The 23538-nt window shown below is 48.2% G+C and overlaps 2 protein-coding genes across 9 annotated transcripts in view; one reads left to right on the forward strand and one right to left on the reverse strand.

Moving 5' to 3' along the window:
• The window catches only part of ELAC2 (elaC ribonuclease Z 2), a 28707-nt gene extending 8921 nt beyond the window's left edge, over window positions 1–19786 (forward strand). For 3 of the 4 annotated variants that reach the window (XM_053568015.1, XM_053568016.1, XM_053568018.1), the window contains 16 exons: window positions 2852–2910; window positions 3001–3073; window positions 3729–3841; window positions 5492–5587; window positions 6506–6644; window positions 6726–6811; window positions 8902–9020; window positions 12363–12456; window positions 14154–14292; window positions 14791–14829; window positions 14963–15072; window positions 16117–16216; window positions 16287–16407; window positions 16622–16700; window positions 17136–17280; window positions 17892–19786. In XM_053568015.1, coding sequence (XP_053423990.1) covers window positions 2852–2910; window positions 3001–3073; window positions 3729–3841; window positions 5492–5587; window positions 6506–6644; window positions 6726–6811; window positions 8902–9020; window positions 12363–12456; window positions 14154–14292; window positions 14791–14829; window positions 14963–15072; window positions 16117–16216; window positions 16287–16407; window positions 16622–16700; window positions 17136–17280; window positions 17892–18128 — 1749 coding nt within the window. In that variant the 3' untranslated portion in view covers window positions 18129–19786. The remainder of the gene's footprint in view (window positions 1–2851; window positions 2911–3000; window positions 3074–3728; window positions 3842–5491; window positions 5588–6505; window positions 6645–6725; window positions 6812–8901; window positions 9021–12362; window positions 12457–14153; window positions 14293–14790; window positions 14830–14962; window positions 15073–16116; window positions 16217–16286; window positions 16408–16621; window positions 16701–17135; window positions 17281–17891) is intronic. The other variant, XM_053568019.1, reaches the window with a different exon arrangement.
• Window positions 19436–23538, reverse strand: part of ARHGAP44 (Rho GTPase activating protein 44) — a 189314-nt gene continuing 185211 nt past the window's right edge. For 3 of the 5 annotated variants that reach the window (XM_053568021.1, XM_053568024.1, XM_053568020.1), the window contains one exon: window positions 19436–20961. In XM_053568021.1, the coding sequence (XP_053423996.1) occupies window positions 20822–20961 (140 nt within the window). In that variant the 3' untranslated portion in view covers window positions 19436–20821. Of the gene's footprint in view, window positions 20962–23418; window positions 23471–23538 lie in introns of all 5 variants that reach the window. The other 2 variants (XM_053568023.1, XM_053568022.1) reach the window with 1 other exon arrangement.

A 23538-nucleotide genomic window follows, 5' to 3' on the forward strand; every position in this document is an offset into this window, starting at 1 on the left:
ATTATAGTAGGCAATCTGTAAGACCTGACAAATGGCTTACTGTTACTAGAACTTTGCATTAAAATTTTATTAAAATGCAATCTATAAAAATACTTTGGTCTAATGTAAAATGACTACATGTCCTTTCGTAGGCTTTGATTTTTGTTTTTGAAGAAGTTACATTGGTCTTTCTCACCTTCTATCAGGGCCACAGGCCCTGCCTCTAAGTGGGTCATGAGACTTTGTTCTTCCTAAATAAAATTTCTTTGTTACCAAAAAAAAAAAAAAAGTAATGTTGATTCTAAAATATGTTTGGGGGCCAGGCATGGTGGCTCATGCCTATAATTCTAGCACTCTGGGAGGCTGAGGTGGGTAGATTGCCTGAGCTCACAGGTTTGAGACCAGCCTGAGCAAGAGCGAGAACTCATCTCTAAAAATAGTCAGCGGTTGTGGCGGGTGCCTATAGTCCCAGATACTTGGGAGGCTGAGGTAAGAGAATCACTTTAGCCCAAGAGTTTAAGGTTGCTGTGAGCTAAGACGCCATGGCACTTTTACCCAGGATGACAAAGTGAAACTCTGAAAAAACAAAAGTTTGGAATTTTTATCCAGATTCCGATGCCTACAAGTGAAAAGAATTTTGAAGGGTGCATTAGAAATTTCAGTTGCAGGATTATTGCTAGTATCATTTTTGTTTATTTGAATGATAATTTGTGATTATATTAAGGTTAAGTACTATTGCCAATAGACTTATTGCTTATGTGTTTCTGAATGTATAGGCAGGAAAATAATCTTTTAAAATTAATTTATGTTAGTTTTCAAATTGTATTCCTGCCTTCCTGCATAGATGACATTGGGCATGACAAAATGTGTTTTGCATGGTACCCGCTCACTCTTACTCTGCCAGTTGCCCTGTTTTCAAGCACCTGGTCCTGGGAGCTGCAGGCCCTGACTCTAAGTAGCTGCTGGCTGCCCACCCTCCTTTTGTTCTTCCCTGCTGTCTGCTGCCACTTCCGAGGGCTGCTGTTACTAGGTCAGCCTGTAGCCCCTTCCTTCTTCCAATACTTGGCTGCTTTCAGTGGAGGATTTGGAAAGCAGTAGCACTGAACTAGTGCAAGTTCTAGGAGGCTCCAGGCCTAAAGGCCTGAGAAGCTCATCTGAAGAAAGAGCGTGAGCTCGGGGCAGTGCCTTGCTGCTGACCTGTGCGCTGCTTCTCAGCCACCTTTCAGATGCTGTGCATTCCTCAGATGTGAGCAAATCTCTGTGGGTTGAATTTGGCGCATGGAAAGATGGGTTTCCATAGTTTTAGGTCTACAAGCTCCCTTTAAACATTAGAAATGTGTAGTTGCCAGGCTCAAAGTCATTTGGATGTGTAGAGAGTATGTCTGATCAAGATAGTGCTTGTTAACGTCGTTTCTAAAGATGCCAGCCAACCACTTTGACCACTTTTGTGTGATGTGCACTCACTGAAGCTGTAATTCTTACTTTAGAATCAATTTTTCCAAGTGGAAAATTCTAGAATCCTGAGAAAAAGACTTTAGGATGTAAATTTGATTCTTTGCCCTAGGAGTAACTTCTCAACTTACTTCAGGAAATTAAAAGAAAATGCAAATAGTTCATCAAGATTTAAAGAAGGTGGCAGGGCGGGTGGCTCCTGCCTGTAATTCTAGCACTTAGGGAGGCTGAGGCCGGGATTGCTTGAGGTCAGGAGGTCAAGACCAGCCTGAGCAAGAGCAAGCCCCCCATCTTTACTAAAAAATAGACATATTAGCCAGGTGTGGTGACGTAGTCCCAACTACTCAAAAGGCTGAGGCAAGAGGATCACTTGTTTGAAGTTACTGTGAGCTAGGCTGACACCATGACACTATAGCTTGGGGCAACAGGGTAAGACTGTATCTCAAAAAACAATAAAAGATTTAGAGCAGTAGTTTTCAACCTTTCTAATGCCGTGACCCTTTAATACAGTTCCTGAGGGTCGCAACCTACAGGTTGAGAAGAGCTGATTTACAGGCTCGGCGCCTGTAGCTCAGTGAGTAGGGCACCAGCCACATACACCGAGGCTGGCGGGTTCAAGCCTGGCCCCGGCCTGCTAAACAACAATGACAATTCTAGCCAAAAAAAAAAAAAAAAGCTGGGCACCTGTAGTCCCAGCTACTTGGGAGGCTGAGGCAAGAGAATCCCTTAAGCCCAAGAGTTTGAGGTTGCTGTGAGTTGTGATGCCATGGCACTCTACTGAGGGTGATATACTCTGTCTCAGAAAAAAAAAAGATTTAAAGAAGAAAATGAAAATCAAATGTAATTCAATATTGAAGGACCTATTAACATTTCTGACTTTCAAAGTTTTATGGTAGGATTATTATTTGCTCTTTAATATTTTGCTCCCAAAATATTGGGAATTTTGTATTATAATTTTTCTCTAATATAAAAGCAACAACACTATTTTGCCAACTATTTGAAAAATACAGGAGAAAACAAAAATCATTCATCCTTTGATACCCTGTCATGGGAATATTGTGATGTGCAGAATTTGCTTGGCGATTGCTCTGTTAGATGGATCTGGTGATGCTCATTTACAATGAATTGGTGGGTGCAGAATGATAGAACAGTTTCTCCTCAAGAACACGTGAGAACGCTTACCTTTTACTTTGATATTGAAATGAGTTACATTTTGTTAAATTTGTAGTGAGTTGATGTTGGGAAATAAAGCACTGTGCTTTTCTATAATTTGGGTTTTACTATTCAAGTATTTCAAAATACATGACTTCAGAATATGGTATTAGTTTTAAAGACTCTGAAAGATACATTTCTAAGAAAACTGATTAAATCAGCTTCTCCACTGGCCACTGAAATCACACTCACATTCTCTTTGTTGCAGCTTCACTTAAAGAAAGGAAATTTCTTGGTGCTCAAAGCGAAGGAGCTCGGCCTCCCAGTGTGAGTGTCAGGGAGGGTGTTGGGGACATGCCAGGCACACCTCTGTGCCGAGGGAAAATGCATCTCACTGGGGCTTGCCCTTCCTTTCAGTGGGACAGCTGCCATTGCTCCCATCATTGCTGCCGTCAAGGACGGGAAAAGTGTCACTTATGAAGGAAGAGTGGTAAGACGCCAGGTTTTCTGAACGCTTCAGCAGTTACAATTGGAATTTGGGACAGAGTCACTATCTGGTTCAAGCCCCACTTCTGAAGGAATAGAGCAAATTGGAATCATGTCACTTGGCTGAGTGATGAAGGGGCTGTCTTGTCTAGACTTGTTCTGTGTGCTAGCACTGGCAGTGTTGGGATTTTTGTGGATTGTCCACGTAGGGTTTGATGCTTCCTCATGAAAAGTGGGTGCTCGCCCTGATGCTGGAGCTCAGTGCAGTGTCCAACAGCAGACCCCATGCAAATGGGCGTGGGTGTGTGTTCCAAAGGAATGGCTGCCACTGTGTTCTTCATCAGAGTGTTTACTCTGGCTTCTAAGCATGTTAGGGACCAATGGCCACAGACTGAAGAGAACCTTAGTACCAAACCTCGTTTCCTAGCCACTACGGGTTTGAGATATCTCTGCAAAGATAGTTGCCTAAGTGTACACAGAGCAGAAGGGGTGTAGGTGGTGACCCTTACAGCAGGCTCTGTGCTCTTTGCTCCTCTCTCAGCTTGCTAAGTAGGGACACATCACGTTGGCAGTTGCTGTTCAGTTTGGTTGTCTGCGACTCTGTTCTGGGATAGTGATGACACCATGACCCCAGTGTGCTGCTGTAATTGATTTTGCAGATTTTGCCTGAAGAGCTCTGTACTCCCCCAGATCCTGGTCTTGCTTTTATTGTAGTAGAATGTCCAGATGAAGGATTCATTCAACCCATCTGTGAGAATGCCACCTTCAAGAGGTAATGGGGGATTCCTGGGGAGGGAGAACGTAGGCATCTGTGGATAGAGCCTTGTCTCTGTAAAAGTCCATCTTCTGGGTCTGAATGAAGCTCTGGGTCAGGCCTACTGGCAGGATTTATGTCACTTTTGGTAGTTAGTAGGCTTTGTGGTGTACACAGCCTTGAAGCAAAATTAGAAAAGATTGAAAACCAGAAACTCCTAAGGGCTAGGAAATTAAGTTGAACGCTAGAATAACTTGCAGAACTCTTCTGAGTTCTAATTAATGCCCCAAATTATTATTTAGATTATTTTTACCTGAATGAGTTTTTATAACTTATCTACATTGTAGCTATTGAGGTAAATTGGACTGTTTGAGACTGTCTTGGGTCAGAAGTCTATTAAGAGGCAGAATCAGCCTAGGGATATCTTTCAGGCCCAAGTGCCACTCTGATTTGTCCTCCAAAAAAGTAGTTAACCAGTTTTGCAGTCCAGCTTTATTCCTGGGTAGAATCTTTGACCCAGATATCTTGTTTTAATTTTTTCTCCCATTCTTAATGGTATATCTATATTTTTGCTGTTCCTAATTTTTATTTATCTATATTTTTTTTACTTACTTTATTTACATAACAAATCCTTTTATGCTGCTGTGCCCTTCCAAGTAAGGGGGTTAGAAGTTATTCGTGGGTCCACTTTATCCTCTGAGGGAATTTGGGTACTCTGGTGGCATAGTCTTTGTATTTTAATCAAGGTTTGCACAGCAAAGTTACTTCAAATCACTGGCCGAGGTTTTGAGAGCCATGTACCTGTATGATGGTGGTTGGGGAGCATAAATATAAATTGCTACTTTGGGTATTTTTTTTAAAGGGAACTAGAAGGAACCACATCCACATATTAGTATGTGGTCTTCTCTCTGGGTCGCAGAATTTCAGATGATTCTCATTTTCTTTTTTTTCCCTGTGACAGTCTCACTCTATCACTCTGTTGGGTAGATTGCTGTGGTGTCACAGCTCACAGCAACCTGAAACTCTTGGGCTCAAGTGATTCTGTTGCCTCAGCCTCCCAAGTAGCTGGGACTACAGGTGCCTGGCAACACTCCCTGCTAGTTTTTTCTACTTTTAGTAAGAGACAGGGTCTTGCTGTTGCTCAGGCTGGTCTCAAACTTGTGAGTGCAAGCCATCCACCCGCCTCGGCCTCTCGGAGTGCTAGGCTCACAGACGTGGACCTCTGTACCCAGCCAGATGATTCTCATTTTCCATGCCCATGTCTAAGGTCCTCTAGAAGGTAGCACCGAGGTGGCATTGGAGATGCAGGAAATTTATTAGAGGGAAACCATGTGAGAGGGGAAGGAGAGAGGGATCAGGGGTAGGCAGGGAGAGCCTTTGTCCATCTCTGCAGGTCTGAGCCCTGTGAATGCAGGGGACGGGAGGAGCCTGAGGGCACAGCACAGCACAGTGCTAACAGGGCTCAGCCCGGCTACCCACAAGGCCTGGAACAGAGCTTGCCTTAGGTGGGAGCTGCTCAGTGCTAGGGCAGGGAGAGCACGAAGTGGGCCTGGAGGCTGGCGGCTCACTGCAGTATGCAGAGGGCCCAGCTGGGGTATAGTCCCCATGAGTGTGTGTCCCGAGTACAGATCTCTTTATGAAGCAGAGCCCCACTCTTCTTCCACCCAGGTACCAGGGAGAGGCTGATGCCCCCGTGGCCTTGGTGGTTCACATGGCCCCAGAATCCGTGCTGATGGACCACAGGTACCAGCAGTGGATGGAGAGGTATGGTACCCCGGCCGCACTGAGTTCTCCTCTCTCCTCTCCTCATTCTTTGACTTGTCACCTCCCTTTCTGCACCTACCTAAACTCCTCTGGGACTCTCCTGCCCTCCCTGAGCTCTGGGCACACACCTGTGCCACATTTGTGACAAAGCTGCTAGGTGGCGAGTGCATGCACACGTCCCTTGCACGGGGCTGGCTCTTGCCTCAGTTTATACCCTGAGTGCTCTCCGGTATTTATCTGAATAAATACCGCCTTTTGAGTGACGGTTCCACACGTGAATGCTAAAAAAGAGACTTGCAAATATAAAATAATAGCTTCCATTTCCCAAAGCTTGTATTGGCCCCTGCGATGCTCTTCATCCCCTCCCTTCTTCCCCACACCGGGAGCTATGTGTTCTACCGTGGTTAGTAACTGGAAGGACAGGCCACGTTACCTCTGCTTGGTGGCATCGTTGGCCAAGGCCAGCCTCCCATGGCAGCATATGAGTAGAACCTGGTGTGTGAGACCTGCTCCCCCTGCCCATGTCCCCCACAGCCCTCCACCTTGTGTGCCCCCGCAGTCTCTTGCTCTCCAGCTGTATCAACTTTTGCTCTGTCAGAATTTGGGTCTTAACATCCATTATCTGTTTTCCTTTTAGGCCCTTTCCCCATTTTATTCCACATCCCTCTCTGTAGGCCCTGCATATCTTAATTTGTCTTGGTTTTTCTACACTCTTTCCAGCTCACCTGAGAGGCAGCTGAGTTAGAGAGTGAGCAGTGGCCTCAGACAGGAAGAGGACCATGTTTGGGCTCTTAGTGACAGTATTTCCCAGCACATCACTCAGCTGTGAGTGCTGCGTCAGCGTGAGGGCCCCTGATCTCCAGTGCCGCCCCTCAGGGCCATGCAAGTGACAAGGTGAACGTCTCTGTCTTGTCCTAGGTTTGGGCCTGACACCCAGCACTTGATCCTGAATGAGAACTGTGCCTCCGTTCACAACCTCCGCAGCCACAAGATCCAGGCACAGCTCAGCCTCATCCACCCTGGCATCTTCCCCCCACTCACCAGTTTCCCCTGTAAGGTAGTGCCCCAGGATGGTCCCGCGGGCCTGGCTCCTGCCCCCTTTTCTCTCTCTCCAGGGGGTGTGTTTTGTTTCTTTTAGGAAGAAGGTGCTGCCCTCTGTGTGCCTGCGGTTCGGGGGGAATGCCTCCTCAAGTACCAGCTCCGGCCCAGGAGGGAGTGGCAGAGGTCAGGGCTGTTCTAACTGGTAGACTCCTCTGGGTCAGGGCTTGCATCTGGCCCCATGGTGGATATTTCAGGAGGCTTCTCAGGCCACGTGGCCTCCAGACAGGTGCTCACTGCTGCCTGGGTAGCACCAAAGAGCTATAGACAATATGTAAATGAGGGGTCTGGCCATGTGCCCATACATGTCTATTTAGAAAACGGCCTGACACTGGGCTGGGTCGAGCGGGGAGGACTGGGGCCAGTGCTCATTCTGTTCTAAGACTGTTTTCCTTGGTGGTAACAATGATCAGGTTCATTGCATGACAATATGGAAAGTAACAGCGGTGCCTGTAGCTCAAGTGGCCAAGGTGCCAGCCACATACACCAGAGCTGGCGGGTTCGAATCCAGCCCCAGCCTGGCAAACAACAATGACAACTACAACCAAAAAATAGCCAGGTGTTGTGGCGGGCGCCTGCAGTCCCAGCTACCTGGGAGGCTAAGACAAGAGAATTACTTAAGCCCAGGAGTTGGAGGTTGCTGTGAGCTGTGACACCACTCCACTCTCCCCAGGGTGACAGCTTGAGGCTCTGTCTCAAAAAAAAAAAAAAAAAAAACGGGCAGTGCCAGTGGCTCAAAGGAGTAGGGTGCCAGCCCCATATACCAGAGGTAGCAGGTTCAAACCTGGCCCTGGCCAAAAACTGCAAAAAAAAAGAAAAGTAAGTAATGTATTGACAATGAAAAAAACTCACCCACAATCCTGTCACCCAGAGACAATGATTGCTAACATTATATGTTTTTAAAATTTGTATATATGGGGATGCGATATTTTTTTTTTAAGTATAAGCTACCAGTTTATGGCCTGACATTGTATTTTCCTGTATCATTAAATAGTCCTCAGTAACAGGATTTGGGTTCCAGATAGGGATGTTTACTCATTGGGGATGTATCTAATTTTTTTCTGTTTCAATGGAACAATAAATGTCTCTGATAGAAATCTTGAATAAAACCTTGTTTCCTTAAGGTAGTTCCTAAATGTGGGATTCCTGGGTCAGAGTACGATACTTCTTAAGGCACTTGGTAAATACAAATGGCCATTTGGAAAGCCTGTCCCAGTTAACTTCAGCCGGTAAAGTGAAAAATCTTACTGCCCCAAATCTTTAACTTTTAAGATCTGAACCTTGAATAACTTTAAGTTTTCCGCCCCCTCCACTTCCTAGTGTCCAATCAGAATAGGCCGTGTTCCAGATGAGTGCTGTGGTGGCTGAGCAGCTGGGGTCCTTCAGGAGACTAGTAGCACATTGCAGGCCCACAGGCAGCGTCCTGGGGTTGAGGCGCCTGCTGTCCCTCTGTCAGCGTCTGCACAGGCTGCATCCATAAAGCAGTGCTTACGTGATATAGTCAGTGCCAGTTCAGCCTCATCTTGTTCTTGGGCCTGTCCCTGACCCACTGAACGAGAATCTTGGGAATTAGGCTCAGGATATACTTTGTAAGATCCTGGGTGATTTTACTGCTCATCCAGAGTGAAGAGCTCAGCTGTGGTCAGGACCAGCAACATCAGCATGTTCTGGGGGTTGCTACAGCTGCAAGAGGCTCAACCCTAGAGCCCCGAACTGGGTCCTGCAGTTTACACAGTTCCCCTGGGATTAGTTTGAGAGTCACTGCTCTAGAGTCCTGCTTTTCAGCTGGGATGATTTTGCTCTCCTGAACCCCTGGGGACAATCAGCAATGTCTGGAGACACCTTTCTAATTTGAGTTGTCACAATATGGGTCAGTGGAGGGTGGGAGAGAAGTAGGTAGAGGTGGGGATACTGTACAGACCAGCAGTCATCACAGTGGATTTGTCCTGTCCTAAGCATTAGTAGTGCCTGGTTGCTCAGCTTTGAGGCTGAGAAATGTTCTGATGAGTTAGTTATTCAGAATACCCTCGGCTACCCCTTCTCAGTAGAGAAAGATAGCAAAGAGCAATAGAACAGACCTGCTTTGCCCCAGACCATAATTTGGAATTACCATCTGCAGATTGTCCCCATGAATCTCTTCTGGATATCTAGCCTGGTGTTTGCTAAGGCCACAGCCCCCTCACTCCCAGTCACCGGAAATGCTTCTCTCCCTACAGGGATGCTATTATTACATGCAATCCTGATGAATTTAAAGCTGAGGCCTTGGAGCTTCCCAATTTCCAGGAGAGCCTGCAGGAGTATAGGAAGAGTGCACAGGATGGCCCAACCCCAGCAGGTGAGCGGGAGACCAGGGGCAGCCTTTATTCCCTGGGCTCTGCCCCCTGCTGGTATTTTCATAGCATTAAGTAGAGTGTTAACAGGGCATATTCTGTTTTTCTATTCTGGCTGTATTAAGACTTACAGCTGATGTTTGGAGAACACTTAGAGATCTAAAAATAGATCTGCCATTCAATCCTGTAATTACTCTACTAGGTATATACCCAGAAGACCAAAAATCACATTATAACAAAGATATTTGTACCAGAATGTTAATTGCATCCCAATTCATAATTGCTAAGTCATGTAAAAAGCCCAAGTGCCCATCCATCCACGAATGGATTAATAAATTGTGGTATATGTACACCATGGAATATTATGCAGCCTTAAAGAAAGATGGAGACTTTATCTCTTTCATGTTTACATGGATGGAGCTGGAACATATTCTTCTTAGTAAAGTATCTCAAGAATGGAAGAAAAAGTATCCAATGTACTCAGCCCTACTATGAAACTAATTTATGGCTTTCACATGAAAGCTATAACCCAGTTATAACCTAAGAATAGGGGGAAGGGGGAAAGGGAATGGAGGGAGGGTGATTGGTGGGATTACACCTGTGGTGCATCTTACAAGGGTACATGTGAAACTTAGTAAATGTCTTAACACAATAACTAAGAAACTGCCAGGAAGGCTTTGTTAACCAATGTGATGAAAATGTGTCAAATGGTCTATAAAACCAGTGTATGGTGCCCCATGATCACATTAATGTACACAGCTATGATTTAATGGAAAAAAAAAAAAGACATAGCCATGGCAGGAAGGGTTGGGGAATTTAAGAATCCCAATTGTCTGTACCCTATCCCAAACCAATTAAATCAGAGCATTTTTTTTTTTCCCCCTGAGGTGACTTGACTTCAAGTCAAGTAGAATTTGCCTGTTTCTTTTTTTTTTTTTTTTATTGTTGGGGATTCATTGAGGGTACAATAAGCCAGGTTACACTGATTGCAATTGTTAGGTAAAGTCCCTCTTGCAATCATGTCTTGCCCCCATAAAGTGTGACACTCACCAAGGCCCCACCCACTAAATCAGAGCATTTTTGATGATGCCCAGACATTCTTTACAAGGCACGTGCTGAGTGAAACAGTTTGAGGAACACCTGTGAGACCCTGTGGAGGGAGCTTTGAATAGGGACTCGGCTGCCTTGAGATCTAGTCCCAGCTTTGCTGATAAGTCTCTGTGGAAGATTTCAGCCAAGTCACAGTGTTTTGGGCTTTCACTGCCCCAACAGAAAAAGTAGTTAGGGAACTTGGGGCCTGTGTCTTTTTTTTTTTTTTTTTTTTTGAGACAGCGTCTCACTTTATCACCCTTGGTAGAGTGCTGTGGCATCACAGTTCACAGCAACCTCCAGCTCTTGGGCTTAGGTGATTCTCTTGCCTCAGCCTCCTGAGTAGCTGGGATTACAGGTGCCCACCACAATGCCCGGCTATTTTTTTGTTGTAATTTGGCCGGGGTCAGGTTTGAACCCTCCACCCTTGGAATATGAGGCCTGCACCCTACCCACTGAGCCACAGGCACCTCCCAGGACCTCTGCTCTCACTGCTGCTTTCCTTAGTGTAAATGTTCTTACTAGTGATGGAAATAGAACACTGGACTAGAAGGTGGATTAGGGGTTTATTTGGCAGAGTGCCCCTCCTCTTTAAGAGCCTTTCCCATAGGTGCTTGGGAGGACTCCCAGGAGTTGCTTTCCTTGCTGTTGGATGGGTTTTCTGATGTGTACCTGAAAGGGTACTCTTGAGATGCTTATAGATGTGCAGAGGGGGCCTATCAGGCTAGGTGAGGCTGAGGAAGGAGCCTGGGCTTTAGAATCATCAGGTTTCCATGGATTTGAATACTCCGTGTAGTCCTGGCTGTCTGAGCCTGTTTCCTCCCCCTGTAAAGCAGAGCATTTCCTTCTTGGTAGAGCTGTGAGGATGCAGGGGAGGCCATGGGTTTGTAGTGAGAGCTGAATGCAAGGTAGATACCCTTTCTTTGAAGTAAATGAATCATAGCGTATAGAAGTCTCTTTTTTACTTTAAAATAATTAGAGCAATTCTTTGGAAGGAAGGTCTACAGAACTTATTTGCACTTCCCAAAGACAGTCCTTTCCTCATACACAGCCTACAGATCTCACTCTGATGAAGAAGTCATGTGCAGTCCTGTGCACAACGGTGGTCACCAGGGGCCTGGTGGGAGCTGGACTTCTCTGAATTGCTCACCCATCTGTCTGTCTTAGTCCGTTTTGTGTTGCTATAAAAGAATATCTGAGACTGGGTTTATAAAAAAAGAGGTTTATTTAAGTCATGACTGCAGGTCCTGGCCTTGGCTTCTGGTGAGGGCTCTCGTGCTATGTCACAACATAGCAGAGAAGGTCAAAGGGAAAGTGGACACGTGTAAAGGGGGAAAAACTGAAGTGGTCTGGCCTTAACAATCCACTCTCCTGGGAGCTAATCCATTTCCTCAAAAACTGATCCAGTTTCCAAGGTGGGAGGATCACTGGAGTTCAAGATCAGCCTGGGCGATATAACAAGACTCTGTCTAAAAAAGTTCAAAAATTAGCTGGGCAAGGTGGCATATATCCCAAACTACTTGTGAGGCTGAGGTGGGAGGATTGCTTGAGCCCAGGAGTTGGAGTTTATAGTGAGTGAGCTATGATCAGACCTCTGCACACACTGTCTTTTTTATTTATTATTATTTTTTAATTTAAATCTTCTTTGGCTGGGCGAGGTAGCTCACCTCTATAATCCTAATACTCTAGAAGGCCGAGATAGGTGGATTGCCTGAGCTCATGAGTTCTCACCAGCCTAAGCCAGAGAAGAGACCTCATCTCTAAAAATAGCTGGGTGTTGTGGCAGGTGCCTATAGTCACAAATACTCAGGAGTCTGAGACAAGAGAATCATTTGAGTCCAAGAGTTTGAGGTTGATGTGAACTATGATATCATGGCCATCTAACCAGAGCGACAAAGTAAGACTCTGTCTCAAACAATAGAAAAAAGAAAAATAAATCTGCCTTTTTTTTTCCTTATTTTTTTATTTTTAGAGATAGAGTTTTGCTTTGCTCAGCTGGTCTTGAACTCCTAAGCGCAAGCAATTCACCTGCCTCAGCCTCCACATTGCTAGAATTACAGGCATGAGCCACTGTGCCCAGCCCTTGTCTCTTAAAAAACAAAAAAAGAAAAAGAACTACTTCAGTCTCAGAGCGAGCACTTACTACTTACTGGGAGAAAGGGATGAAGCGTATCCAAACTGTAGCACTGTCTCATGGCTGAATGCTGGCTCACATCTAACCCAAAGAGATGGCTTATTTTACATGTATTTTTCTCCAGAAAAAAGTCAATATCCAGAAATCATCTTCCTTGGAACAGGGTCTGCCATCCCAATGAAGATTCGAAATGTCAGCTCCACACTTGTCAACATAAGGTATTGCTGTTTTCCCAGAAACATCTGTCCATTTGGGAGCATGCTTGTCTTTAAATGAAAGTCCTGCTCCACCTGCCAGCCTCATTTGTAAATGCTGTGATACAGAGCTTGGTAAGCTTGTCCTTTTGGCTGGAGTGTCCCAGAGAGGGGCACAAATGGGCCTTATTTCATTTTATAGCTTCAGTAGCTAATTTTAGTTCTGGGAATCACCAAATTTCATCCTTTTGTAAAAAGGCCCAATAAGTCAATAAGGAGTTGCAGGGGGAAAGAGTTGATATTACTTCTGCATGTTGCTAAGAAATTCTCTTGCTTAACTTTCATGAGTCCTGTGAAGTAGTGAATACATGTCACTGGCTGCTAAACTGATGCTCAGAGAGGTTGCTTACTCTAGTCCTGCAGCTGGTGAGCAGCAGGTCTGAAATTTGAAGTGGTATTTTAATTGCTACACATACTTTCCCTTTAGCTGGTTTGTTAAGAAGCTTTGGGTTTTGCACATTTGTTTTGTCCTCAGCCTCTTTACTGGACTCCCCTTGACAGATTTTTTTAGTTGATTGGGATTGCTAGGCGTCATTTATCTGCAGAGAGATTAATCCATGAGAGGTATTGTGAAATGTGCGTATGCTGTGATAGTATGTGAAAGAAATGAGAGTGTGAAGGACCAAGTTAGCTTTTATGTTTTGCTTTGTCATCTCAGATGCTAACAGTGGGCAGTCAAACAAATAATGCATTAAATTGTACACAACCCTGAGGAGATGTACCCTGACCTCAGAAAGGGGCAAATTTGGGGCTGGCGTCACTTGTGACTGAGGAGGCGCAGCAGAGCGGCTCAGAGAGAGCCGGCCTATCCTGGGGGCTGAGAGGCTCAGGAAGGAGACCTGCTTTGCCTGCTGGTCCCAACAGCCTGAGAGTGACCTTGAACCTGGTAGAGGTAATGGGAAGTTATTAATGTTGCCAGCTTGCCTCCCCACTCCAGTTTCTTGCTGGAAGGTGGTGTCTTGGTTCTGAGGCTTCTCTCCGCAAAGTGGGTGCAGCCCTCCCAGCCTTCATGGCACCTCTCAGAGAAGGAAGAGAGGGCAGAGGGAACACCACCGTCTCCACCTTGGAACAGGGCTTCTGCAACAGACTACACAGCAAAGCTCCTAAGATTCCCCAGACCAACTGAGTCAAGTCCTCGGTGGAACCCAGGAGTATGCATTAACTAATTCCTCTGAAGAAGCACAGGTAGCCTGTCTTGTACCAGGCAGCTTTGAGGACAGGGCTGGGAAAACCCCAGCAGCTAGCAAGGGGAAGAATCCCATGGCAGCAGGAACAGTCTCACATGTACACTGTACCTGTCTGTGATTTCCTCCTTAGAGGCTGTGGCCACATTCAATCTGCATATGATTCACGATCAGGAGTAAATCTTTTCTTCTTCTCTTTCTCATAAGCTTTTCTGTCTTTTTTTTTTTTTATGCCCCCCTGTGTACGTTAGGGGGGTTTCGAGTTCCATGGGTGATTCTTTGATATAAAAGAATCTAAAATTACCTTCATGGTTAAATTAATTGGCTTTTCTACAGGTTCCTCGTAGAAAAGACATGAGAACTTAAGGAAGGCATGGGAATGTCCACAGCTGCTTCCTATTGTCTAAAGCAGACATTGCTCTCTAGACTGCCAGCAGCCATTCCCGTAGTGCTGAATCTGTTGCTCTTTTTCTATAGCCCTGACAAGTGTCTGTTGTTGGACTGTGGCGAAGGCACGTTTGGGCAACTGTGCCGTCATTACGGAGATCAGGTGGACAGGGTCCTGTGCAGCCTGGCAGCTGTGTTTGTGTCCCATCTACATGCAGATCACCACACGGTGAGTGTCAGATGGGACTGCAGAACTTTGGCTGCTTTCCTTTCCTCCTGTTCCCAGACTTGCCCAAAGCTTTTGTTGGGCATCTTTTGCTAGAAAATGATCTTTGATAAAACCCTAACACTGTCCTTGGGCTCAATAAGAATGTCTTGTCTTCTTATGTGCTCCATCTCCTGTAGCGGGATGGGTTTGGGGTTCACCCCGCCTTCCTTGAGTCTCGCCTTCCCACATAGCCTGCCAGAGGAAGGGTGGGCACGGGAGGCGTGGCTGTGAGGCCCTCACCCTGGTCTCCTAGGGCACAGGGTCTGGGGCCATTGCGCTCTCTTCCCAGCAGAGGCCGCATCGCTTGCTGCCTGCCTCTCAGGCTCATGGGTCAGATGTGCCCCCACTGGGGCCATCGGGTTGGAGGGCTATTGATTAACAGAAGGGTCCAGAACCCTAACATTGGGGAGAAAATGGAGTGGGGACCAGGCTAATCCATGTCTCTCGTCTCCTTCACAGGGCTTGTTACAGATCTTGTTGCAGAGAGAACGAGCTTTGGTAAGAGCAGAAACTGATTGACGTATTGACGTTACGAATTTTGGTGGTTTACACGAAATCAGCCACACCTCTCCACACTTCAGGCCATTTTTATTGAGGTATTTTGCCCTTGACCAGGATTTTGTTGTTTCAGGCATCTCTGGGAAAGCCAGTTCACCCTCTCCTGGTGGTCGCCCCCACCCAGCTCAAGGCCTGGCTCCAACAGTACCATAACCAGTGCCAGAAGATCCTTCATCACGTCAGGTGCGTGTCCAGGGTGGCCTGGGCACTCAGGCTACTGCTGGCTGCTGCTACCTCCTTGCTAATGACAGCCCCAGCAGCCTCACCCTAACTTTGTCCTGTGGCAGAAAGAGAAGGCTTCGACTTGGGGGTAGAAACCATTATATGGCTCCCACTTAATGTCTTTTCTTTGAAGCATTTCTGCTGAGCTGTCCTTCTAGTTCTGAGCTGTTATCTTTTTTCTTTTCTTTTTTAAGACAGAGTCTTACTTTGTCACCCTGAGTAGAGTGCCTTGGTGTCATAGCTCACAGCAAACTCAAACTCTGGGGCTCAAGCAATTCTCTTGCTTCAGCCTCCCAAGTATCTGGGACTACAGGCACCTGCCACAGGGCCTGACTATTTTTTTTTTTGGTTTTTTGGCCGGGGCTGGGTTTGAACCCGCCACCTCCGGCATATGGGACCAGCGCCCTACTCCTTGAGCCACAGGCGCCGCCCGGGCCTGACTATTTTTAAAGATGGTGTCTCACTCTTGCTCAGGTTGGTCTCAAACTTGTGAGCTCACGCATTCCACCCACCTCAGCCACACAGAGTGCTAAGATTACAGGCGTGAGCCACCACTCCTGGCCCCTATGACATTTCTCCATGAGATGGTCCCAGGACCAAGCATCCAGAAGAAGAGCTGGCATAGTGGTACACACCAGGTGGACGAATGGCTAAGGGTTGGTCCCAGCCTCATTTCAAAGGGAGGCAGCCCCCATCCACCCAGCCTGTTAGAGTTCTTACAGTGGTCTGAGGGGGTGTGGTTTGATCTTTTTGTTTAACTGTTGTTTCCCCATCTTAATTAGTGACTATGTTTTAAATTACATTTCTTTAATTAGTGACTATGTTTTAAATTACATTTCTTCATAAGAATGATTTGGGGGCTCTCCAGTCAAAGACTTGAACTTGGATTCCAGGTGTTCAGTGCTTTTTTGTGTGTGTTTTTTCTTTTCCTGCCCTAGATGATCTGCAGGAATTAGGGTTTTTTTTAATGCTTATTGTCATTTTAAATGTTTTGTCTTCTCACAGTATGATCCCTGCCAAATGCCTTCAGAAAGGGGCTGAGGTCTCCAGTCCCACAGCTGAGATACTGATCAGTTCACTGTTGGGAATGTGTGATTTGAAGGAGGTAAGGTCCCAGCTGTTGGGGAACTAGTGGGGTCAGAGCCACAGAGACTGAGCCCAGCTCCCCCTCTCAGTTTCAGACTTGCCTGGTGCGGCACTGCAAGCATGCCTTTGGCTGTGCACTGGTGCACACATCCGGCTGGAAAGTGGTGTACTCTGGGGACACCATGCCCTGTGAGGCTCTTGTTCAGATGGGTGAGTAGAGGATGGGATGACCCACACGGAGGCTGGCTGCTCTGGGGTTTATGCAGCCAGAGGTGAACACAGAGGAGCTTGTGGGGAAATGTCAGCCGCCAGCTATTGTCCTTACAAGTCACAGGGCCAGGGTGAGGCTGAGAACAGCTGGGATGCAGGGCCACCTGCTGCTTTTGCAGGAGACTCTGCCTTGATGCCTGTGCTTTTTCTCCAGGCAAAGATGCCACCCTCCTGATACATGAAGCCACCCTGGAAGATGGCTTAGAAAAGGAGGCTGTGGAAAAGACACACAGGTAGCAAAGGCCACTAAGGCTTGTCCCCACTCCTTCTGTCCCCCACGTGAAGCTCTGGGCACCCTGCATTTGCCTGTTGGGGAAGGACTGTGTCCTGACGCTGCAGCCCTGCTTCCCATCACGTGCCGCATGTGCCTCCCGGCCTCTGCCTAGGCAGGTTGTGGAGTAAGGAGGGCTTGGCTTTTTGAAAGAATTAGAAGTAGGCTGGAATAAAAACTGTGAGCCATGTAAGGGAATTGCCAGGGGAGGTGGGGGCCGGAGACCAAATCTAGGGAAGCAGAAGAGCATGTTCCCCTAAGTGGGCCCCTTGCTGATGGATGGAGGGTGGGCTTCATGCAAGGGAGCATGTGAGGGAGGCATGGTGCTGGCTACCTGCTTCCCGGGGGCCCTGAGCTGTGGAGGGTCACGTCACCTTCTGCTGTGTCCTCCTTTCAGCACCACTTCCCAGGCCATTGGCGTGGGGATGAGGATGAACGCAGAGTTCATCATGCTGAACCACTTCAGCCAGCGATATGCCAAGGTCCCGCTCTTTAGCCCTGAATTCAATGAGAAAGTTGGGATTGCCTTTGACCATATGAAGGTCTGTATGTCACGTGAGCAGTGGGGGTGGGGACGGGGCTGAGAAATGGGACTTTGCACACTGTACAGGACAGTAGTTTAGTTTCCTTTCTGGCTCAGGGTTGCCCAGAGGAGAGGTAACCTATCTATCATTGGCTAGTCATGCCCAGCACCGGGTCTGATGGTGAGACCCAGTGCAGGGGCCATGTAGACGTCAGCCTCAGGTTCACTGGTAGCTTTCAAGAGTCTTTTAGGCCTGGACAGTTAGAGTTCTGCCACTTAAGCCTTGGCACAGACCTGAGGCAGGTGCTCACCTCATGTGCGGGAGAGTCAGCCTTGCTCCTCCAGCCTCCAGAAGGCAGGGTAGGGTGTGGCCAGGCCTTGTTTATCAGCAGCTGTCTGGACTGCTTTCCCATCCTGTTTCCTGAGGCCAGATATGGGCAGTCACTGCCCCTTTCTTTAGATGGCCCTGTCTCTCCCTCCTCCCTCCCTCCATGGCCTGCCTGTTTCTAGGCTGTGGTCCTTGGCCTTAAGGGTCTGTAAGGGAGTTGGTGCTGCTGCGTGGCACACAACCTCTCCCACACCTGCCCCTGCCTTCTGAGGTGTGTCCTGGTCCTCTCTTTTGCATTCTAGGTCTGCTTTGGAGACTTCCCTACAGTGCCCAAGCTGACTGCCCCCCTGAAAGCCCTGTTTGCCAGTGACATTGAGGAGATGGAGGAGCGCAGGGAGAAGCGGGAGCTGCGGCTGGTGCGGGCCGCTCTCTTGTCTGGGCAGCTGGCGGTTGGCCCGGAGGACAAGGAGTCCCAGCAGAAACGGTCCCACACAGAGCAGCCGCCCAGCCCACAGAGCAAGAAGCTCAGAGCCCAGTGAAGATCTGGGAGTAGCCCCAATCCCTAAGGCTGCATCTTCTGGCCTATGCCCAGCAACATATCTGCTCTCCTTGCCTGGTGGAAGCTGAAGAGCACGACCTCACCAGGAGGAGGCAGTCCAGCATGGGCAGCAGTGAGCTGTGCCGATGCTGGGCCCTGGGTGAGCCCTGGCCTGTAGATACCACCTATAACTGGTGCCTGGCACAGCTGTGTGACACAAGGTTGTGGAGCAGAAGCAATAGGCATGATTAACTCCATTGCAAGTTTGTTTTTTTGTTTGTTTGTTTGTTTTGAGACAGAGTCTCAAGCTGTCGTCCTGGGTAGAGTGCCGTGGCGTCACAGCTCACAGCAACCTCAAACTCTTGGGCTTAAGCCATTTTCTTACCTCAGCCTCCCAAGTAGCTGGGACTGCAGGTGCCCACCACAGCACCTGGTTGTTGTTTTTTTTTGTTTTTGTTTTTTGGTTGTAGTTGTTTGGCCTGGGCTGGATTCGAACCCGCCAGCTCTGGTGTATGTGGCTAGCACCCTAGCTGCTGACCTATAGGCACCGAGCCTACAAGTTTGTTTTAAATAAGTCACATAGATCCCACACCTACTCCAACAGGGAGTCCCTCTGCACGTCAGAGACACACCAAATGGCAGGGAACAGTGGGTCTGAGACTCCAAGACTCAAGGAATAATATTTCCAAAAAATAGGTACAATAAAGATTGAGATTGGCACCCTGAGTTCTTTCACTCCGTCCTAATGCTGCCTTGGAGAGCTCCACGTGCCATAGTGTCATGCTGCCAGGGACTTGGTGTACCCTGGAAGTTAGCCTTGACCAGCAAGGACTTCTGGAGCTTGTATGCAGGGGAGCTACCCTTGTTAGCTGAGGCTTTTGGCAGAAGCTGGGCTGGCTCAAGTGGTATGTCACATCACGGGCCAGTGCAGCGGGTCAGAGAAATGCAGTCTTTTGTTCTGGGTAAAAATGGAGACAACAGATTTGCTCTCTTGCTCTAAATGAGAATGGGGATTACTGTTTGCTGTTGAAAGTTTTGAGAAATGTCACATTAGGCTGGTTCACTTACCTTCTTGTGGGATTTAGAAACAAGTTAGTGCTTGATTTGAAAAATCAAAAGAAAATTCTCTAAGCTGAACCTGTTATTTGCGTACTCTGCTTACCCACGAGAATGTGTCCAGAGTGACCGACAAAACAAGGCCTTGCCTTCATTAGCAGTGACATTTGGGCGCCCTCCTGGTACAGCGCGAGGGCATGAGATTGTAGTTGTGTCCCCATGGGTTTATTAAAATGAAAACATATGCCAAGCTCAGGGATAATAAATCTATTTTAATAACATTACTTTTGACAATAATTTGTACATGTATTTAAAGGTAACTTTCAACCCCCCTCCCCCACTCCATTACAAATTGAGGATTGACCTGCCCTTGCCAGGAAGTGCGAAAAGCCGTAACATCAAAAGTCTGCAAATCTCACTCAGAGAAGGGTGGCTTTACACTGTTGGGAAAAAACTAAGCATTTAAATTTTTCATTGTACACCTGTACATTGGTTTAGACTGAATGGCTCAAATTAAACAAATATAGATTTCATATATACAAATATTATATCATGTATAGGTATATTATATCTATTTTAAAAGGATAAAATTTTGAACTTTGACTTTGCATGCATGGCCCAAATCTTGTCTCACTTCCTTATTCCCCAGTGCCATCCTGGCCTTTGTCTGGGGGTGGGTAGGACTCATGAGAGGGATGGGTGGCAGAGGCCAGTGACAAAGCAGGCCACACGCGGGGGCCTGCGTCTCCGTGGCTGGTCTCATGTTCCCCTACATGCTTTGGGTAACAGAATTATTGCTATTCAGTTGTAACCTTCGGAATGAAAAGAGGGCTCCAGGATATCATATACTCACGAGCTGGGTGCCTCTAGGTGCCCCGAGGGGTGGACTGCTCTCAGCTAATATTTTGGGAGGCATGGGGGCTGCCTTCAAGATAACAGCATGGTCATGTCCTACCCTGGAAAGTATAAAGTGACAGGGAGTAATGGCAGCTTTCAGCCACATGGTGGGGAAAGAGAACTGTTTAGGAAGTGAAACAAACTTTTAAGCCATTTACTTTGGAGCCCACCGAAGAGGGGGGTGCCTAGAACGTTTTTACAGTGGTAAGTCGTCCTCTTAAGGGGGCTGGTCAAGGTCAGTTGCCCTAGGACTGCCAGAACCCCAGGCCTAGTCCAGCTGTCAGGGAGAGAGGTCCCTGCTGTCCTCTTCCCTTCCTGTAGCCACACGCAGACATCTGCAGGACCTGACGTTAGCTGTAGGAGGAACATCGTAGCAGCCCTCTGATCTAACCAGGCAACTCATCCCTCTCTTGCACCACCCCACCCTCCAGACAACAGTGACGAGCCTTTGGGTGGAGAGGCAGATAGATGCTGCTTGGCGTGGGAGCTGAAAGTGGATCAAAATAGGCACAAAGTCAAAAGGCAAACAAAAGGCCGAAGTCACCACCCGAAAGGAAAAGACAAAATCTGCACCACCAGCATCGCCACAGACCGGAGATCATAATTTCCTGCCAAACTCCAACACCGCGTTGGTAGTGACAGGAAAGAGCCAATGGAGAACACTTGGCAAGCTGGGGACACTGCTCCTGGCGTGTCGGGCCCACGTGTATATGTACAGGGTGCTGGATGGGCGGGTGCACGTCAGAGGGCAGTGCTCTCGGATTCTTCCTCCTCATCCCTCTTGTCAGTCACTGAGTGTCGTGGTGCACGCTCCCGGGGACTCAGGCGGAGTGTCGACCCCAGCTCTATGTGGATTGAAGGGATGTCGAAGTGGACGAGATCTGCAAGTTGGGGCAGGGAGAGGTCATTAAGGGGCTTCCGGCTGCCAGGAGGCTGGCTACTGTCAGTGAGAGTATTAGGCAGCAGGGTGGGGAAGCTGTTCTAGGGATGGGTCATTTGGAGGCTGATTTAAGCATTTTGCTCACGATCTGGCTGTGTTCGGGCCTCCCGATAAGCTCACAGTACCGCAGCATCTGGGATGGGGCAAGGCTGTTAGGAGAGGAAGGCTAGAACAGCATGTCCCGGCTAGAACAGCATGTCCCGGCTAGCCCAGCCAGTGCTTGGTTCTTGATACGATGCTCTGATATACGAATCTATATCAGATTGCAATTTGTTCCTAGAATCTGTAGGGATAGGGCTCCAGATAGCAGAAAGCAACTATTCCTTCTCCCAAGTCTAAGAATGAATGGGGGCACCCTGGGCCTGCGTCTTCACTCAGAAACTGCCACCTTGCAGACAGCTGGTGGAGGCAGAGCAGAGGGTCTCCCTCAGGATGCTGGAAGTCATAGCAGCAAGTCACCTATGGTCACATCCCTGTTAGGAGCACCACAGGTCATTCTTCCTGGTGAGATGATCAGGAAGGATGTACCTGGAGTAACAGGGCTCAGTGTGGCCATCTGTGAGTTAGCAAAGGGGACAGAGCCACCAGCAGCTCCATCTGTACAAGACTCTTACTGGACGCTCATATTGGAAACGGCCCTGGAGCCGTAGCCTTGGCCCTGGTGGACGCTGGTGAGGCTGAGCCTGCTGCTTCCAGGGGCTGCAGGAGCAAACTGGGGTGTGTTGAAGCCAGAGCGCCAAGATCTTGGAGCCCTTTACCCTGTCATGCTATCTCCCCAACTCTGCTGCTTAGTTTCTGGCCTTTGCTTAGCCTTAGGTGACAGAAGCAGTGGGCGGGCAGGGGAGCAGCTCTGGACCACGCTCAGGGCAGGGGTTTCTGACCCTGTTGATTTGTAGGACACATGTTCAGACTGAGGAATACCATACTGCATACAGACAGACATTCGGACACTGTCCTAATGAAGTCATACAAACATGGAAGCTCTGGGACAAAGGTCCTCCTCCATCACCCCACAGGTAGTCCTCTAAATGTCACCAAGCCTGTCTTTGTTTAGTTGCCTGATGGAGGAGAGATTTAGGGGCTTTGAGGCTCAGCCGGTGCCACCCACCCCTCCTACAGCAGGTGGCTCTTCTGCCTCCCAGGGTGACCGTGGTCCTGGGCCTGCCTCTGCCCTCTCCTTTCCCCCATGCCCAGGTGTGAGGCTGTGCCAGCCTGTGGCCCACCACTGTGTGGGGTTCATTATCGATAAGCATAAGCTCCACTGTTTGGATTCAAACTCGCAAATCTGTCACACAATATGTGTGTGACCTTGGAGGAATTTCTGACTTTCCCTGCACCTCAGCAGTGAATGAGTGACAAGTTTAGAAAAGCTCAAGACAGGCACTTGGTGTCAGCTGCCACACCGTCCTTGCTGTTCTCTTAAATAAAGAGACCCCTGAGAGAGTAGAACCACTTATAAAAGGAGCAGGGCTCTGGAGAAGACCTCACCAGCATTTCTGGGGAAGGGAAGCAGTAACTTCTGTTCCCCAGGCCATTCTGCCAGGAGACCTGCCTGAGTTTCTGCAGGATGAAGGCCAAGATGATGGGAAAGCCCTGGTTTCCTGTGGCTGCCCCTCCCCACTGAGGCAGATACCCCGAATTCCTCTGCCTTCTTTCACTTTCCTGCCATGGTTTTAGTTTTGAGTGCCCACTCTTTATAGGAGAAGACCAAGCAGACCAAGATATAAATGCTCCTAAAATATTTTAGTGTTGGCTAGAAAGGACCTGGCTGGCCACATACACCTGGGATGGGATGAGGGGAGCTTGGGCTGAGTTCGGCACAACGGGTACTCCAGGGCTTGCCCGTGTACTCAGACCAGACCAGAGGAATATGGACGTTAGAGCCTGAATCTGGAAGTGGAGTCTGTCAGTGCAAACTCACAGCCACAAGGACTGGGGTCCAGGCCGTGGGGGTGGACCCTGTGCCAAGCTGCACCAGGTGTGGCCTCTCCTCAGGGCCCCTTCCTAAGCAAAACACTTCCAGGGCACTGGGCACAAAACCCTCCCACACATCTGTCATCTGAATAGATCTATCACCCTCCACCTTCTACACCTGAGGGAGAGAGGAGGCACGGCAGGGAAGTGACTGGTGACCAGAAGGCAGGGCACAGGAGAGCTAGATTTGCCGGCTGCCCTCTCCCCCAGCTCCTCCTAACGCAGAGAAAGAAACAAGGCCAGTGACCCTTCCACGCCCAACGAGCTCAAAGGTCAGCTCTTCCTTGCTGAGGTTGGGAAGGCTGGAGGGTGGAGCAGCCGTGCGGATGGGCAGAGCCACATGCAGAGACAGGAGCGGAGAGAGGAGCGGGCAGCAGCTGGCCTGCCTACGGGAAAAGGGAGCGAGGCCGGGGCACCAGCTTACCCTGCAAATCCCCCTCACACGTATCCAAAACTGCGTCACTCATGTCACACAGCTGCAAGAACACAATGACAGGATTCGGAGAAAGGCATCAACACGACGAAACAAGAACGTCACAAAAAA

Source organism: Nycticebus coucang, chromosome 18 (assembly GCF_027406575.1).
Source record: "Nycticebus coucang isolate mNycCou1 chromosome 18, mNycCou1.pri, whole genome shotgun sequence".
In the NCBI taxonomy this organism is placed as follows: Eukaryota; Metazoa; Chordata; class Mammalia; order Primates; family Lorisidae; genus Nycticebus; species Nycticebus coucang.